This window comes from Toxotes jaculatrix, chromosome 7 (assembly GCF_017976425.1).
Source record: "Toxotes jaculatrix isolate fToxJac2 chromosome 7, fToxJac2.pri, whole genome shotgun sequence".
NCBI lineage: Eukaryota > Metazoa > Chordata > Actinopteri > Toxotidae > Toxotes > Toxotes jaculatrix.
Window position 1 is genome coordinate 28095700 of NC_054400.1, and position 18699 is coordinate 28114398.

Here is an 18699-nt window from a genome sequence, read left to right on the forward strand (position 1 = left end):
TGACAATAAGGAACTGTTGTCATAAGCACTATTAGTTCTATGAAAAAATTATTTATTTATCTGATCTGAAACATACTTGTGGCATATCTAGCATCTTTTAGCTAGATATGGAAGATTATCTTGGTGAATTTAAGATATGTTGTCATTCTCCTAGCTTGGTGTTAAATAGAGGTCATGGCTGAATTTCAAAATATCGACTGTGAGCAAGAGCTCGAGGGAATGTTTTGGATTTTGGGACTCCAGTGAACCCAGTGTGTGCACAGTCAGGGGATCACCAAAGCCATGAGCAGTCACCCTCTGGGCACCATACATATCTGTACCAAATCTCATTGAAATCTATACAAAAGTTGTTGAAATATTTCAGTCTGGACCAATGTGGTGGACCACTTTGGTCCAGACTGCATTGCCATCCCCAATGCTATGCTGCTAGCATGTCTAAAAATTAAGGAGTGGTACATATAAACTTATGAGGCTTTAAGAGAAGAATAAACTGTTGTTTGTGTTACACAGAATTTAATTACAACCGCTAACAAATTACACTGAAGTCAATATTTGTGGCACAGACAAGGCCAGCAGCAGGAATGATGCTGAGTGCGCTGCATGCCAACAGCTTCTCAGAGCCAAGGAAGAGAAAATATTGGAATAAAACAGATGATGACATTTAGCTCAGGCTCATCGTGAGGGTGAAATATAGGAAATAACTGAGTGAAGAGGATGAGGGCAGCCTGTGCAGCAATTATGGAGTTCATTCGAACGCCAATCCTTATATCACACATCAGAGTAGACTGAATTAGATCTATGTGCTGCCAGGATTGACACAATGTTGTGACAGATGAAAAAGCTATTTGGAATTCGGCCAGCTCATGTTGCTCTTTTAATTAACTTGGCAAAGACAGAGGACATGAGCCTTAGACTGAATGTCCATTGACTGCAGGAAATGTGATTGTTAATGTAATGAGATTTATTTTTACCATGATGAGAGGAAAGTATTTGATAACAAGTTGGTGAGAGCACATCAACTGATTCTGTTCCACATCTCGTACAAAGAGTTTAATATTTCTATTTGGTGAAATGTATGATGTGATCAGTTTTAATAGGTCCCAGTGTGAGCTTTGGACCATAACGTGACCTGAGGAATTTCATCAGGCTGAAACAAATCTGTCTCAACTTCTGTTTGACAAAATATTCACTCTTTAACTGTTTTCTTATACATCCAGGAACTTTCTGTTCTATTTTTATTTATTATTTAGTACTTACATAAAACAAGCCATAAGAATGCTTGTGACATATTCCGTGTTACAATATAAAAGTATGTATAAAATAGGACAGCAAAAAAATATTATTATTATTATTATTATTATTAGTAGTAGTAGTATTAAAAGCATATTAAACAAAATGTAAACAAAGAGACAATGAAAATGTAATTTAAACATGATAATTATTTTGCACTGACAGAAAAAATGAACTGATGTTTCATCATTTACATCCTCATATAGATTTTATGTAGAATAGTGAATTGTCCTTCCCTGGTCTAATCAGGAATACAAAACTTACCAGGCAAAATCCTTAATCTTCTCCAGCTTCCTCCTTCCAAATGTGAGTTCCACTGGCATTTGTTTCCTGGAAGAATTTAGTTTTAATTGTTTTTTGCACCACTCATTATTTATTCCGTGAGGTCAAAGGCCAGGGTTGGCAGTCAGTGTGCATACATGATGCACTTTCAACTCATGATGACCTTGTTCCGCCTTCTCCCTCAGTATTGCATCTTATCCTGTTTAACAGAGCTGAACAGAACAGCCTGTAATAGTCTTTGGCGCCCTCCAGTGGTAGCCAGCGGTAATTAAATTGAGATCAGGTGGAAAGTCAGCTGATCCCAAAGCAAACAGGAAGGGGAAGTCATAGTTCAACAAACTGGTCATTTAAAAACAGCTAACTCATTTGTGCACTTGTTTTATTTAAGAGGAAGAAGCTTCAAAGTCAAAAGATGTTCGGCGGAGACGATGAAGATGGAGATTTCTTGTCTCCGTCAGGAGGGTGAGTTTGTTTTTGTTCTCCAAGCTAATGTTCTTAGCCTGTGAGCTAACTAGCTTGCACCATTAGCCAGGGTTAGCTGTGCTCGTGAATGGGCCACTTTTCATTTTAAATCTGGCTTTAAATTATTTCGACTTTGTTAGGCGGTTATATAAGTGAAAAGTATAACTTAAAACCTATACGCTTTTCTCATTCAGCTTGCATTCTGTAGCATGAAGCACATATTTAGGTAAATAGTTCTTTTTTAGTTGTGTCTGCAATCCTTCTTCCACCAAAACACCAAGGAAAACACTATGAACCACTTCAGACTGATGGGGTTTTATTCAAATTATGTCCGCTCAGAGGAACAAAATGACCCATGATATTCACAAAAGTCGGTATGAAGTGACCCCTCACTGTCCTGCTTGTCCTCTGAAGACAGTATCCAGGAAGGATAAGGGCTGTCTGATTCAATCATTATTATTATCAACATGGAAAAGTTAGCGGCTAAAGTGGCTTCGGCTTGCGGATTAAACTGTTATATCTGTGTCATACTAAAGAGTAGTTGGAGCAATTATAGGAAGTTGTATCAGATACAGTTCCACTGACACCAGATCGACTGTGTCTCTGCTCTGGTCCCGTTGCTGGTCTGATGAGTTATCACATGCTCTCATGTCTCCTCTGTTGTCATGCATGAAGCTTCTCAGACCCTCTGATATGTTCAGGTCTGCGATCAGACTTGATTTCACCTTCATCTCGTAGCTGCTTAGCTAACTGTTTCATGTCTGGCAGATAAATGATTTATGTTTAATAATTTACTAACTTACTAAAGAATCAAACAGATCTATAGGTTGAAGTTTTTCTCTGTGTAGATGATGGGTTTTCTGTTCTTGTGTGCATTTTGTTATGGGAGGCCCTTTTTAAAATGGAGGCTGTCTCGCTGTTGACAAACAAATTATATGTGGTAGGAATTCAAACTGGGACTCTTTGTTACGAGACAGACTCACTTGCTATTAATACACCCTGCCTCTGAGTTATGCAGCATTCAGTTACAGCCCTGCCACATTCTCAGACTGACAACCGAGTTGTGCTCTCTGGCACTGCGTGACCATTGTGTGATGCAGCAGCACTGTGTGTATGAGCTGGTTGGACTAAGCAGCCAGTGTAGGGTAGGCTAGAGGGAGGAGTGTTCTGGTGGCTAATACCTTTCACATGCTGCTTGTTAGAGGAGTAAGGTGACGGCTTCTGCTTACAGTCCATCTCAGCTCAGTGGAGACCCAGCACTAAGTTGGAGCTCCAACAGTTTCTTCTGCTATGCTGTTGAATGTACCACGGCTGTGTGACTGCACCGGGGGACAAGAGGTCGGGGGTGGCCCAGGACAGAGGCGTTGGAACGTACAATAGAAGGATTTTGGCTCACACATGCAAACAGATAGCTCCTCCTCATCCCACTTCCTTACCGTTGGAGATGAGGGCCTCAGGGCTTTCAACATGTCCATTCTGGGAGATAGCAGTGATTACCAGTGGAAGAAGTTCCAGGGGTCAGTACGAGGCGGCTGTGCGGTTTTCCACAGAACCTTTTCAGAAACGTTGGTGCATGTTTGATCCCTGCTGTGCAAAGTAATGAGACTGAGGTAGTGGTTGTGATGATGTTACAGCATGGGATGGCCTCGTTGCTTGAGCACAATAGTTCTTGTTTATCAGTCAATTATCAGAAAATGACAAATCGCAGACAATATGATATTTAATTACACCTGGAATATTTTTCTGGAAAAAATGTCAAAAGATTCACTTGTTCAGTTTCTCAGATATAAGGATTTTCAGCTTTTCTCTTGTTTCCTATCAGTGCAAAGTCATAGTCTATTCACACATGGCATGTTGCCTTCAGTATCTGGAGTTTGCTCAGGTGTCATGGAGCCTGTCTCCCTGATGGTGAGCAAGCTACACTGAGAAAGCTGTTTAAAGTTTTGAACTTTTGGTCAGATCGGGAAAAAAAATGCACATAAAATGGTGTTAGGAGTTGTTGAAGTGTGGCAGGCAGCTACTGTAACTGAGGAAATCCCCTAAATGAAGGTGGAGGGTCTGTATGAGCAGCTTTACCTTTGTGTGTTGGCTGTGGAGCCAGGGCCATGTCTAATATCTGAACCCAGGACATTTTTACTCTATGAGTGTAACCATAAAGTGGAACAAACTTCACCTGATCATACAGTAGATCATAAATTTCACAGCAAACATATAACCTTACCTAGATGATCTTTGCACTCGTTCTTCTTGCAGGGCCAAGTTGGCCTCCCTGTTTGGACTAGACCAGGAGGCCAGTCAGGGGAATGAGTCTTTTCAGTACACAGCACCCAAACAGCCTAAAAAGAGCTCCAATCAAGGTGAGACCATCACAACAGAGACAAAAGTAAATTTAGATTTTGCTATGATGTGGATGTGAACTGAATATATGTGTTTTGTTCTGTTCACAGCACCAGCAACCCAGAAACTGGCTCCATCACCTGGAGCTCCAGCAGTGTTATTCGCCACAGCAGTCCAAGCCTTCAGATAGTGAGCACCCTGTTTTTAACATTTTAAACACAAAACACAACTTTTTTTTTTTTTTTTTTTTTTTTTTAAGTGCTTTTCCAGAGCTTAAAAACATGATGGTAATTTCTACAAAACAAGTCACAGTCAAGTCAAGCGAAAAGCTTTTCTGCTGTTTTTTTTTTTTTATCTCACGCAGTATTAACGGACAGTATGTGAAGCAGGGAAAGCTGGGAGCAGCCGTACTGGGCAACCACACAACAAAAGAGGTTGGAGCTTTGCTAACTGGTCACTTGTTTGAGATTACCGGTGTTTGACTTTTGATTTTTATGAATAATGTACCTCTTTTTTTTTTTTTGCAGTACAAGCTGCTTCTGTACTTGAGCCAACAGAAACAAGTGACTGCTGCCAAGATTCATATGGGTTTTGTTTTCACGGTGAGTAGAAACATAAAGTTCATTAAGTACATATGAACAAACGGATAATCTGATGCATGCCTATGTTAAACAATGTATGGAAACACATTTGGATCATTTTTAGATCTGAAAACCTGAGGAAAGTCCAAAGCTTTGTCACATTGCTCTATTTTTTGATTCTTACAGATCATCTTTAAGAGTAATGTTATCTGACTGTTTCGTTGCACTACACTGTCAATATACAGTACAGAACAGTAGGAGAGCCACTGACAATCTACTGGGATCAGTTGTGTTCACACTACGAAGTGTTGTTGGTTGTCTAAGTAATATATTTTGTTTATTTTGTAAAGATAAAGGGAACGAGAGGCCTGAAAACTTTCTCCCCAAACATCTTCATCAGAAACATTATGGAACTTTTCTGCTCAAGTCTCTCAGTATTAGGTCGAGGAATTTAATGTATAATGTCTTCAAGTGTTCCTCGTCTTGTCTTCTCTGTGTTCCTGACCACACGTTCGGTCTCCTGCAGGTACAACCAAACAACTACTGCACTTTCTACGATGACCAGAGGCAGAACTGGTCCCTGATGTTTGAATCAGAGAAGACTTTATCTGACTTCTGCAAACAGGTTAGTGACTCAGGAGGAAACATACAGCTAAGACTGTGATTATTGTTTGACTAACAGGGTGAGTAACTAAGCAAACAGGCTGTTTGTGTTGATAGCACAAGGTCCACAAGTATGAGCACCGATCTTCAAAACCTCTTTATCTGTCAGACCTACATTGGATTCGAGGTTTCACCAAATATGATGAGTTGTGTTGCTTATTAGATGATAACTTATTTCCTTTTATGTGCTTCAGGTATGTTTGGCAAAAGTGAACAGTGCAGCCTCTTTAGAAGCTGTGGTGGTTCAGGATCTGAGTCTCGGGGAGGGCCAGGGGGTGGAGAATGGAGACTCTCTGGAGGTGGTGTACACAGGCTGGCTCCTGCAGAACCACACCATTGGCCAGGTTACACACACACACACACACTTCCACCATAATTTCTTTTAATAATAATAATTAATGATCAGTTTTATCATTTTGTCTCCAGTTGGTGTGAAATTGTAGACCTCTGACGCACAACTCATCGAATCTCAAATATCTTTTCAGATGTTTGACTCCAACCAGAACAAAGAGAAGTTGTTACGACTGAAAATTGGAGCTGGAAAAGTGATCAAAGTGAGTCCAAACATAAAACATCAAACAGTTCAGTGTTCCCCATCAAAACATGATCTCTCAGGTGGTACACATGGTTCATTAGGACTGAGTGATGTTTCTTACTCCTAAGCACAGTGATATCGATAATGTCAAGATGCTTGGATGTGACATGTTGGCGCATTCAGGGGACAAGTAAGAGAAATTTGAGAAATGAAAAATGTCGATGTGATGATTGGTAATGGTGCTCAGCAACATTTGAAGCTGTACTGAAGTTAAGACAGGTGTTACTTCCTCTCACGGTATCAGCAGCCTGTGAAACTGGAAGTCTGGCTGATGCAGAAACAAACCTGTGTCCCATCTGAATGAGACAATTGAAAAAAGGGAAGAAAATGCAAAGAAGTAATAATTTCACTTTATTCAAACTTCTCAGCGTTGGCTTCATTTGTTTATGCTTTCTAACAGGGTAACACAGGGTTTTTTTTAAAGTGACTAACCTAGCATCATATGACCGGCCTAAACTGTGACTGCATCATATTAATCACCATCACCATAATATTATCATGTCATTACCTCATTATCCCTCTGCCTGTCCCCCTCTGTGTGAGCAGGGCTGGGAGGAAGGCATGCTGGGGATGAAGAAGGCAGGCCGCCGTGTCATCATCATCCCACCCAGCCTAGCTTACGGATCCAAGGGAGTCCCCAACCGCGTCCCGGCTAACAGCACTCTCATTTTTGAAGCAGAACTTCGGCGGGTAACATCCACTGAAATCTCCTTTACCTTCTCTAACATACCTGATCATTCTACTGTCACATGAATACATAATTATAATGTATAATATAATGTCTTTCTTGTAATGTTGGTGAGGTGTAAATTGAAGCTCATTCTGCTTGTTTTGTGCTTTAGGTGAAGTTTTCCAAGGACAGTGGCTCTGACCGGGCCAGTGCCAGCTCCAGAGACTCTGCTGCTCCCTCTCCTGCTCCTTCCCCAGGCCCCAGCGTGGAGAATATGACCCCAGAGCCCACAGCACAGACGACCGTCCAGGGCCCAGGCAGACCAGGGTACGATTTAATCCCCAGTAAGTTGTTAACTACATGTCACTTAACCTGATTTGTCTCTGACCTTTCCCTTTTTTTTTTCCAGGGAGCCACCACTTCGTGCTAAGTCAAACTCTCTCAGTGAGCAGCTGGCAGTAAGCACCCTCTCTGCTTTTTCTTCTTCTTGATTAAGCTTTTTACAGATAATTGTATTCAGTCATTTTGAAGCTGTGTTGTGTGTCATTTTCTTTTCAAACTTCAGAATCCTGATACCACTAAAGCCAAGCTGATCTCTCGCATGGCAAAGATGGGCCAGCCCATGTTACCCTTTCTGACAGGAGTGGCCAGCCAGCCTGAATCCAGTGACTCCGAGCTTGAGGTGGGAACCTTGTGAAGAAGGTTTATTATCTAGTCAGCAAATATCTCGAGAGGATCTAAACGCATGTTCCTTCTTTACCGTGAACATACGCTGTCGTTTATTTTGACTCAGTCCCAAATACACCGTCCTGCTGCCTGAAGTACTCACTAGTTTAGTTTAAGTTTGTTATAAATATGTTTTATTAATTCGCTGCTGAAATATGTATGTTATACATTATGTTAGGTTGTATATCTATATATTTTATGAAAACCCACTGCTGAAAATAGTTTTAACACATGCACTGTTGCATCTTTTTTGTGTATCATTTGAGGTTTTCATGAAACCATACACTGTGAGCCACTTTAAAAAAAAATTTTTTCAGGAGGAACCAGTAGGTTTAAGGCTGAGAGCCACAGAGAGAGTGGGGAAGTCAGAGTGTTGTCAAAAGTGATGATGATCTAACACATTCTTGGTTTGAGTCTTTTCATAGGATTTGCTGGCAATTAGAAAAACAGTGATGGAAGATCTCTCAAATTATTTAGGTTGGGCTGGGCGTCTAGAGTTTGAAATATGTGGTCATGTACCAGACAGGCAGTGTCCAAAAGAAAGACATTTTTGAGGTGCATTATGGGAAGTGTAGGACGCAGTAGTTTTGGAGACTGACCAGTGTTTAAGTGGCTTAAAGTCAGGATATCTCAGCTTCCATTGCACTGATTTTTTTGACCGTTTAAAAACAAATTTGTCTCTTACAAATCCCCCAACTTGGAAACATGATCCAAAAGTGCTTCCATTAAAAATCTCCCAGATCTGGCGTTATTACAAAATTTCTGCTACTATACGTTGATCTCCAGGACACCAGTGGCAGTAGAGCGATGGATCGACCCGTAGCTTCATCTCCAGTCCAGATGTCCACTGCTGCTGCTCCAGCTTCAGCACACGGTTAGCTTCTTCTACCCCTTCTTCTTCTTCTCTTTCATTCTTCCTGCAGCTCAGGACCCAGTTTCTTACAATGATGTACAGTATGTTTTTTTAGTATATTCCCTAAATTTGATCTGTGAAATGCTGTTGGTCTTCCTGCAGTACATCCTCATCCTCACACAGCTCCGCCTTCGACCTTACTTCCTGTTATGACCACCGTCGCCCCACAGCCTGGGCTGCCAGGCAGCAGCCATGCCTTTCAGGTGAGATTTCACCACCGTTTTTTTACTAATGCATCATCACTAACCGCTTAACACAAGAAAAACAAATCTGGTAATATCAGTGTGTCATATTGTTTCATAGCCTTACTCCTACACACAGACCTCTGTGGCTCCATCTCAGCTGCAGCCTGTCGGCCAGGTCTACCCAGCACAAAGTGTCCCATACATGGGTAAGAGTATTCAGTACAAGGACCTGAGTGTTAAAGTTTGTTTTACCATTTTGAGACGCAGTTCATCATCAGCAGCAGCAGCCTCAGTCATTCACAATGTTACACAGCTGCAGTAGAGTTTGTGTTTGATTGGAGTGGTGTAACTGTTGCAGCCCACATCCCCCTGTTATAGTCACGATTACGTTGTGTTCTCCAGGCTCCAGTGATGTGACTTCCTTCTTGATGACCGAGGCGCGACAGCACAACACGGAAATCCGGTTAGCAGTCGGAAAAGTAGCCGATAAAGTGGATCAGCTGGCCTCAAAGGTAAAAAAAAAACTCTGTGTTCAAGAATATGTTCATGAAGTACCTTTAACAGAAAGCACATACACATGGTTTCTTGTCTTATCTAATTTTAACAGATAGATGACCTTCAGAGACAGGGGAGCCTTTCCATGGGTGTGTCTGGGATGTCGATGGAAACCTCCATGGTCGTACATAACATCCAAAGGATTGTGCAGGTACACACCTGAATAGCGCCGTGCCTTGTGTTCTCTCTTTTAATAACACAAATACTGATTGTCTCATTACATCTTTGGGTGTTCCTGCACTAAGGGCTGAAAAAGTGTTCTGGAATTTTTGTTTTTAGGAAAATGAATGTTTGAAAAAGGAGGTGTTCGAGAAAAGCTCTCGCATTGAGGAGCAAAACCGTAAGATCGGGGAGCTCATCAACCAGAACCAGAGGTGAGTCAGAAAATGACATGTTGTCACAGTTCAGGCAGACAGAAGACCAGAGCATCATGTCCCACCACTGTTTCCACTCGTGTCTCATGGAACAGAATTTTATATGATTCCTCTCATGATGATGATGCATGCTTTTACATTTAAAACCACCGTCAGGTGATTAATATTATTTTGTTTTGTTTGAAATGGTTATAAGGATAAATTAAGGATCAGATTCTGAGATACCTTTGTAGCTGTGAGGTGTTTCTCATACAAGATGAGCAAATGTGGGGGAAATATTGAAAAGACTGAAAAGATTTCATTTGTCATAGCTCCTTCACAGCGTCATACTCATACTGTGATTTGATCTTAACACTGACACCAGACCAAACTGACTCAAACAGCTTAAAGTAGGAGGAGAGTTTTCAATCTACATGTGTTTGAGGCGGATGTAACTGATTACTGTGGTTGTCCAGGCACATGGAGCAGAGTAACCTGCTGATGGAACAGAGAAACGACTCCCTGAAGTCAACCAGTGAGCAGAACCAGGCCAGACTACTACAGGCTGAGCAGGACAAGGTGAGTGTTTGGCTTCGCTGCTGAAAATGGACCAACCAACAATTCAGGCTGATCGTGTGTTCAAGCACAAGCATGGTATTACTCTCTTGCTGTGCTGAGAGACGTCACTGTTTGTCAGAGGATAGTAGTTCTGTGATAGAAGATAATCACCACATGCACCAGAATATTGTGAATGTACCTTCAGACCTGTAGATGTGGTTTTCACAAATCACAGAGGAATATGTATCTTGCCACAGTTGGCGTTTAATTAGAGCCAAACTGATATTAAAGGCCAGCTTATTACTTATTAAAAGCTTATTACAGAAACATCCATATTATTATGTTTGTCAGAAGCTACAGGAACATATGGACTCCAAGAGAAATAGTGTCTCCATTGCATAGTTTGTCCACCAGAGAGCATTGATGTGTTTCTTTTACTTCTTTTAACTGTTTTTTTTTTTTTTTTTTTTTTTTTTTTTGGTAAAACACACACAGCACTGACAGAGAACACAATAGAAAACATACACAGTGACACATACTACAGGGTAGTCAGGGTGCCAGTCTCCACATCCCAAAGGTGGTCTACTGAATTCACTTCATCTTTGTGACATGGAGCATTATCCTGCTGGAAGCAGCCATTAGAAGATGGTGAACTGTGGCCATGAAGGGATGAACATGGTCAGCAACAATACTCAGACACACTGTGACATTCAGACCATGACTGATTGGTATTAAGGCCCAAAGTGAACCAAGAAAACTTTCCCCACACCATCACACCACCACCACCACCACCACCACCACCACCAGCAGCAGCCTGGACTGTTGACACAAGGCAGGTTGAGGATATTGGGTTGGTATTTTCTTAAGCCTGCACCTGTCTTTTTTCCTGTTACAAATCTGACGCTCATACTACCTGCTCCACTCTTTGCCGATTGCTCTCTGCCTGGTTGTTTGTGCTGCTGTTCTGCTCTGAGAAAAAAAAAATCTAGCATTTACTGCTCTCTCTTCTCAGCATGCACTGCCTCAGGACCTGGGCTCTGGCCAGGTGAGCCTGTTTTCTCTGTGTACTGCTACCAGACTGGGGTCAAAAGGTATCCGCAAAATTACCAAAGGAAAAATAAAAATAAAAATTGAATTTGTGGAAACACTCCTAAAGTTCAAATTTTCAAATCAGCAGCTTCACTGAGGCACATTCTGTTTTGAGCAAGCAAACTCAAAAACAGATTGTCTGTTTAAAGTAAGGAAGAAAAACCTGCTCTTCCTGCCTGAAATAATTTAGCAATGGAGCACAACATGTAAGTCCCTGAGACAATGAACAATCAGTTCACAAGACACAGGACACTTCCTGTGAGTGGCCAGTAAGTTTAGACAGTGTCTGCAAATGATTTCCAATTCACTTTGGATGTAATTCTGGGACTAAACAACTAATGTGATCATCTGGTTTGTCCTGATTACCACCTACTTCCAAACATTCTGCACAAAATGGCAAGAATAACGTGGTGCGTACTGTTTGACCCAGATATAACCACTTTCACTGGAGTAATCCTTTCTATATCACACTTCATTGACATTTTAACTGACTTGTCTCTCTCCTTTTTTCCGTCTGTCTCCTTTTCCATCAGTCATCACTCTCCATTTTTCTTTCACAGGGTCACGCTGCCACACCACTATCACCAGTAGCCACTCATCCAGGCTGTCACTGTTTCCTTACATTGTCTGTTTGTGGCCTGGGCTTTACTTTAATGTAGACAGCCCCCGGTGCACCTCCTCCTCTCATCCCTCCCTCTGTCCTTCTGCGTCCCCTTCAGGTCCGTCTGACCGAGGATCTGGCTTCGTCCACGGCCCGGCTTTCTCAGCTGCAGCTAGAAGCTACAGCTCACCAGCAGAAAGCTGTGGAGCTGCAGAGCAAACTGAGCTCGGTGCTGCAGGACAGTGAGAACCAGTGCCAACGCATCGCTGCCCTGGAAACACAGCTGGAAGGTGTGTGTTGATGTTGTTTTTATTGGTTTATAAGATTGCAAAAAGTTGGATTTCAGCTTAAAATTGAACTTTTCGGACCACATTTTATCACTGGTGGTCTGAAACCACAATGGTCCTGGAATAAACCCTCCTTCTTAATTAACAGCAGCACAAATAAAAAAAAAAAACAAAAAAAGATTTTACACATCTTTAAAAAAAGCTTCAACAAACAAACTAACATACTAAACTGGCAACTGGAGTGTATTTGGTTAAACCAGCTAAAACACAGAAGACAGAAGCCAGCTAAAACAAACCTGTTCATTCTCATCTAGCAAACAGTCTTAAACACAATCTAATTTGCAACAAACTGATAAATTAGTGAATCTTTAAAAACAAATCTCAAATATATGGTTTCATTTTAAAAGGGTTTAGGAATTTCCTAAAACAGCTGCTCTCTTCTTTTGCTTCTTTTACTCAGGAAGAAATAGTTCGAAGAAAGAAATTTGTTTGGAAGTGTTTTCAGGGGCAGATTAATCCACATTTTTTGCTCTAGTGCGTATTTGGGGCTCAAGGACGGGGTTCATGGTGGGACTGAGTCAAAATAAACTACTGTGTGTGTGTGTGTGTTTCAGAGCTGAAGGAGACAGCAGAGAGGGCTCAGGTCCAGTACCGCTCAGAAAAGCAAAGGCGCAAAGACATGGAGCTGAGAGTCAGCAACATGGAGGAGGAACTGCAGGACCTGAAGACAGATAAAGAAGGCCTGGAACGAGTGAGTATGCTTCATCTTTTTGTCCCTTTGGTTCTTGACTGAGGTTATACACTTAATATCAATTAAGTGTATAACCTCATATGTTTCTGATCTAAAATGAAAAACCTAAATCTCTCATTTGAAAAAGTATTCAGACTCCAAACTGTGGTCAGGTGTATCCTGTTTGTGTTAATTATTCTGGTGTCTGAACTTGGTCAGAGTCCACCTGTGACAAGCTGAATTGATTGGACGTAGATTACAAACAAGGGCTCACACCTGTGTACAGGGGGGGGGGGGGGGTGATAAGTTCATAGCCCAAGGTAGAAGGAGTCAGTTACTTTTCAGCATACATTTCCACCCTAAGTCCAGTGGTCATGGAGCATACAGATCTTTTCTTTCTAGAAGTCAGTATCTTGGACCTCCAGGAAGTGACGCACAGTGACTGGTCAGTGAGTCCAGTCCTGAAACACAGAGCATGCTCTCAGGCACACCCTGAATGACAGGGCACACAGAGGGGGGCTGGTAAGGAGACTGACATTTGGGATTTCTGTTGTTCCTGTGGCCACTACCAGAACTCTTCAACAGTCACTTCAGAGCTTCAGAAGTCCTTTGCAGCGATGGGAGAACCTGCTAGAAGGACGATCATCTCAGCATCACTCCATCAATCAGGCCTTTATGGTGGACACATGTCAGCCTACATGGAGGTTGATTGACAGCATTTAAATGTCTCTGAGAGCAGGAGGACAAAGATTCTCTGGTCTGATGAGACAAAAATTGCAAAAAGTCTTTGGGCAGAACAACAAACACTATGTCTGGTGAACACCAGGTGCTGCTCATCACTACACTGATGAGCAGCACCTGGTGGAGGCAGCATGATGCTGTGGAGCTGCTTCTCAGCAGCAGGGACAGAGAGACTGGTCAGAGCTGAGGGAAGGATGAATGAAGCCAAATACAGAGAGATCTTTGAAGAAAACCTGCTGAGAGAGTTCATCTTTCAACACGACAATGACCTGAAGCAAACACACAAGACAACACTGGAGAGGCTTCAGGACAGGTCTCTGTCTGTCCTTTAGTGGTCCAGACTTCAAACTGCTGCAAAAGAGGCTTCTACAAAACACTGAACTAAGGCTCTGAATACTTTTGTCAATGAGAATTTTTAATTTTTGATATTTAATACATTTGCAAAAAAAATTCTGAAAACATGTAAAACAGTTGTCCTGTAAATTCTGACAGTTAGTTTCCCTCCCCTTTAAGACACTTTTGGAAAGGAAGAAGAAGTGGCAGGCCGAGCGCCAGCGTCGAGACGAGGAGGTGGAGGAGCTCCGCAAGAGCAGCCAGCAGGAGCTGGACAATCTCCGAGCTCAGCTTCGCAAGGCCAGGACCAGCACTGACAATGCTGCATCTGAACAGGTTGCATACACTGAAAGAGCTGTTCTGCAAAGAATATAAGGAATATTAATTATAATGTGAAAGTTTAATAACTTGCAATTAGTCTTCTCTCTGAACTGTCCTGAATATCTTCTGGATCAGTTAATAAAAGACGTTTTAGTGGAAGTGTTCATCTGTTAACATCACATTACAAAGGACACTAATGTCACACACCCCGTGTGTGTGTGTTGCAGTTGTCTCAGCTGCAGGCAGAGCTTGAGGAGGACTGGAAGAAGAAGTCTGAGCAGATGTTGGCCTCTGCTAAAGAGCAGCACCGGAGAGAGCTGGCTGAACTAACAGAGCAGAGAGATGCTCTGCAGGACAAGCTGACCCAGCTACAGGAAAAGGTAGACAAATAAGACCCAAACACACAAGTCCATGCAACTTATGTCAGTCTCTCTGTTGTAACTACTGTTAAAGTTAAACCAGTAGTTGTAGAAAAAGCATCAGACATGTTCAGTAGAAAACTTTATGTCTTTAATGAGGTGCAAGGAACTTTTTGTCTCTGTTTCTTTGGACAGGTCAAAGTTGGATACATAGTGTGATCTAAGAGTGAGTATATGATGTGATGTGATGTTTGTCTTGTTTCTTTTTTTTCTCACTCTCAACAGTTAACGGTTCTGAAGCAGTCGAGAGATTCAGAGGAGCAGAATCTGCTGCAGCACCGCAGGCAGACGGAGGAGCTGCAGGCCCTTCAGGAGAAAGTAAGATGGATGAGTCGTCATCAGTCAGCCTGCGCCTGTCAGTGATCTCACACACACTATCAGTCACTATATGTCATTCTGTTTCAGTATGCAGCCTTGGAGCAGCAGGGAACATCTGTGAGGGAGAAGCTTGGAAGAAGAGTGGCTGAACTGGAGAAGAAACTGGCTGAGCAGGAGAGTTCAGGAGACACTGCAGCAGAGGTGAGGAGTCATACATGAACATGGAAGTGTGTAGGATGTGAAAGAATATATTATCATACATAATAGGTGGCCATGTTAGTGGTTGGGAGAAAACTGGCCCGTGGCATTCACCACTTTCATCCCCTTAAACCTCAGGACTCTCTCCGTCATGATGCACTGACAGCTGGGGAATCCTGTGGAGACTTCATCTCACAGGAAACCATACAGAGTTTCAAAACATAAACACAGCAGCGCAAATATACTTCCAGAAACAGATGATGTCTCTTTTAAGCTGAAGATGGCTGTAAAGGAAAGGTCATCAGGGTTGTGTGATATTAGGGAGGTTTATATATGTGTGATTTCATTGAATGATGTTACCAGAATATAATACATGCTGGTAAAGGTTTGCATGCGTGTGACACCACTCATCATGTCTAAGCAATGAAAGTCCAAAGGCCATCTCTGTGCACTCGCAGGTGAAACGCGTGATGAACGGAGTGTTTCATTCTCTGCGGGGGGAGTTCGACCTCGGTGAATCTTACACTGGCCAGGCTGTGCTGGGAGTGATTGTCAGCACCATTAAGGTAGGCTAAGTGCTCCATACACACAAAATGCCTGAAAATACATCTGATTTATGATCTATGGATGGAAAGAGGCGTCCTATGTCCAGTTCACATGTAACTAATGTTATATATAACAAACTACTGTTTCTTTTCCCAAGAATGTAACTCTGCAGCTGCTCAGTGGCACAGACAGACCCTCTGTCCTCCCTAAGAAGGAAGAGGAAGCAGAGGAACAGGAGGAAGAAGAAAGCGATGATTCGAAACACAGAGAAGACAAACCTCATCACAATCTACATGTGAATGGAGAGAGACAAATCAAAGAGGAAGAAAAGGACGAGGAAGAACCCGTGGCTGAATCAGATTCTCACCAAGTCAATGAGACCCAGCTGGATCAGGAAGGAGGAGCAGCGAAGGAGACCGAGACAGAAACTGAGTCAAAGACACAAAGTCAGGCAGAGACATTACAGGCCCCTGATCCCCATCCAGTTTCTTCCTCTGAACAGACACCACAGGAGAGAGCAGCAACAGAGTCTGAGGGACAGCAGGAGCAGGGAGAGCAGTCTGTTCCTGAAACCCCTACAGAGCCAAAAGACACCGACAAGTCTGCAGATCCAGGCGATGGACCTGATGAGAGTTCACCTCCTGAGGATGGACAGGAAAGTGTCTCAGAGAGAAATGCTGCCGTGAGCAGTGAGGTGGACAAGGAGAGCACAGACAATGGAGAGCATGTAGGAGACATGAATGCTGCTTCTGAGAAAGCCTTTGGACCCCCAGCCAACCCCCCTCCACCACCAAATGCAGTTCAGAACATCTCAGGACAGGACACATGGTAAGTCGTGGTACAGACGGTTACTCCTGAAACAGATTATTCTCAGAAAACCACACTGGTTAAAAATAAATATTTGAAGGGTATATATACTTTTGATCAGGGCCGTTTGGGTGCTTCAGCTTATCACTATGATTTAAAAAGAGAGCAAATATAATTCTGTGATAATAAATAACTAACTAACCCTGAATGAAAGAAAAGTTTCTGCATGATCAAACATATTTTCTGAAAAATGGACAATCTTTCACAAATTTTGCCAGGGTATGTAAACTTATGAGCACAACTGTGTTATTCTTACTTATAATCTTAACAGCATTGCTTATATAATCTGTTCTTTTGTTTGTTTTTTTTCTCCCCCTGTATTTAACTCATAATTCTTGTTCATCAAAGCATCCTTGAATGCACCACAAAGTTTTGAAAATGGGTTGCTTGCAGCAATATTGAGGCTTGAAAAATCTCCTAACTGTGCTGAGATGAGCTGAAGCCTGGTGGTGGGGATGAAGACAGGAGCCCAGTGAATAATCTATATGCTGTTTGTACATGACTGCTTAATTTGATGGTGATATATGATATATCTCTTGGCATCAGTTAAGAAGGCATTTTGACCTGTGGACTCTGATGCTGTCTTAAATGTCAATATAACTTTATTAACTAGATCTCATTTAGCCTGACTATACTTGTAACACGTGTGCCCCCCCTGCCCCAATCTCTACTGACATACACATGTATTCCTGCAAACTAACTGTCTGAACTGTTTTCTTGCTTGCTTTATCCCCATTTTCCTTTTCTCTCTCTTCTTCTCTGTCTCTCTGTACGTTCCCACCCACCCTACATCCTATTTCTGCTATTCTCTCAGTCTAACTGGGGGAATTGGTGAGGAAAATGGAAAGGAGCCATTTTTCCAGACCACAACTCCTGCAAAACCCCCTGCGTCACCCAGCGAGGAGGAAGAGGAGGATGAGATGGTGAGGAAGGATCTGTAGAGTCCAATCAGAGCTCTCAGATTTGATCCAGCAGCAGCCTCAGCCCCAGCTCTCCCCTTGCTCTCCCCTTTTTGTGTAAATGTTAAGTCAGTCGGTGATGTTTTAGTTCTTATTAAAAAAAACTAAATTCTGTGCTTTAGTCGCTAAATCCATCAATAAAACATCATTGGACAGCGTTCATGTTTTCTTCTCTCTTCTGTGTCCAGAGCTTGAAGGGGCGTCCACCTCCTGCACCTCTGTTTGGTGATGACGATGATGACGATGACGATCTAGACTGGCTGAACTGACATGGAACCAGATAAAATATGATTCTGCAATTGAATTTTCGACTCTAAAACCAGGCGCAAGATGAGGAGGTTGGTGAGCGGCCTGAGCTGATGATGAATGTGGGTGGACAGAGCAGCCTGGCCTCTTCCCCTCTGTGCTGTTCTGCGGACTGACTCCTGCTGCCTCAGCGTCCTGGAGAACAAAGCTACAATCTGAGGCTCTTACTGTGGTTGAAATAACAAGCAATTCTCAGACGAATTAAAAGCAAAAACTGTTCATTATCATTATGTGATATCTGTTGGTGATGCAATTTAATACCAGATTTTTTTTTTACATGGCACTGTAGCAGATTAGCTTGTTGAATCAGCAGTAATCCTGTTGTCAGTGGTTTCAGACTGTACCATGGTTTTTAATTATTAGCTTGCTGCTTTAAGAATAGAACTTTTACACAATTTTGCTAACCTGAAATTTCATTCCAGAAAATAAATAACACGAAAAGTGTGGCCTTTATTTCTTCTCTTGCCGGCTTGTTTTTGCGTGTGGAATCAGGTTTGTCTGCTGTAGTTCAACGTTTCTGTTAATATTAGCATTTAGTCTCAGATATTTCAGGGATATTTGAAATAAATAAACGTGGTGCTTGTGCATGAAATTGTCCCTAAATACTGTATTTTGAATTTAATGTCAGTCAGACAGTCAAACTAAGTGTATTCGTTTGTTAATTATTAAGTAGTTAAACTATCGAGTGTGTTTTTGTTTTGGTGGTGTCCGCCAGGGACCAGCAGGGGGCGCTCGAGGCCCTAGGAAAAGTTTCTCCGTTACCAAGCAACAGGAGCGCGCCCGTGAACTTAACCAGACTGTATCATACCAGCTG

General features: G+C 42.2%; 1 protein-coding gene across 2 annotated transcripts; it reads left to right on the plus strand.

Annotated features, from left to right (window-relative positions):
* The first annotated feature begins 1878 nt into the window (after window positions 1–1878).
* On the plus strand, window positions 1879–18338 carry fkbp15b (FKBP prolyl isomerase family member 15b). Of its 2 annotated transcripts, none has more exons than XM_041041928.1 (29): window positions 1879–2034; window positions 4288–4391; window positions 4482–4560; window positions 4736–4805; window positions 4899–4973; window positions 5479–5577; window positions 5810–5959; window positions 6101–6169; window positions 6757–6900; window positions 7053–7207; window positions 7290–7338; window positions 7446–7562; window positions 8393–8480; window positions 8622–8722; window positions 8823–8910; window positions 9107–9216; window positions 9312–9410; window positions 9539–9633; window positions 10089–10191; window positions 11979–12150; window positions 12762–12898; window positions 14132–14287; window positions 14500–14652; window positions 14917–15009; window positions 15097–15210; window positions 15666–15773; window positions 15911–16581; window positions 17435–17543; window positions 17768–18338. In XM_041041928.1, exons 1-29 carry the CDS (start codon window positions 1985–1987, stop codon window positions 17846–17848), a joined length of 3639 nt encoding a protein of 1212 aa, XP_040897862.1. In that variant the 5' UTR covers window positions 1879–1984; the 3' UTR covers window positions 17849–18338. The 2 variants fall into 2 exon arrangements, with proteins under 2 accessions (XP_040897862.1, XP_040897863.1); XM_041041929.1 differs by having other exon boundaries at window positions 8841–8910.
* Window positions 18339–18699: the final 361 nt, after the last annotated feature.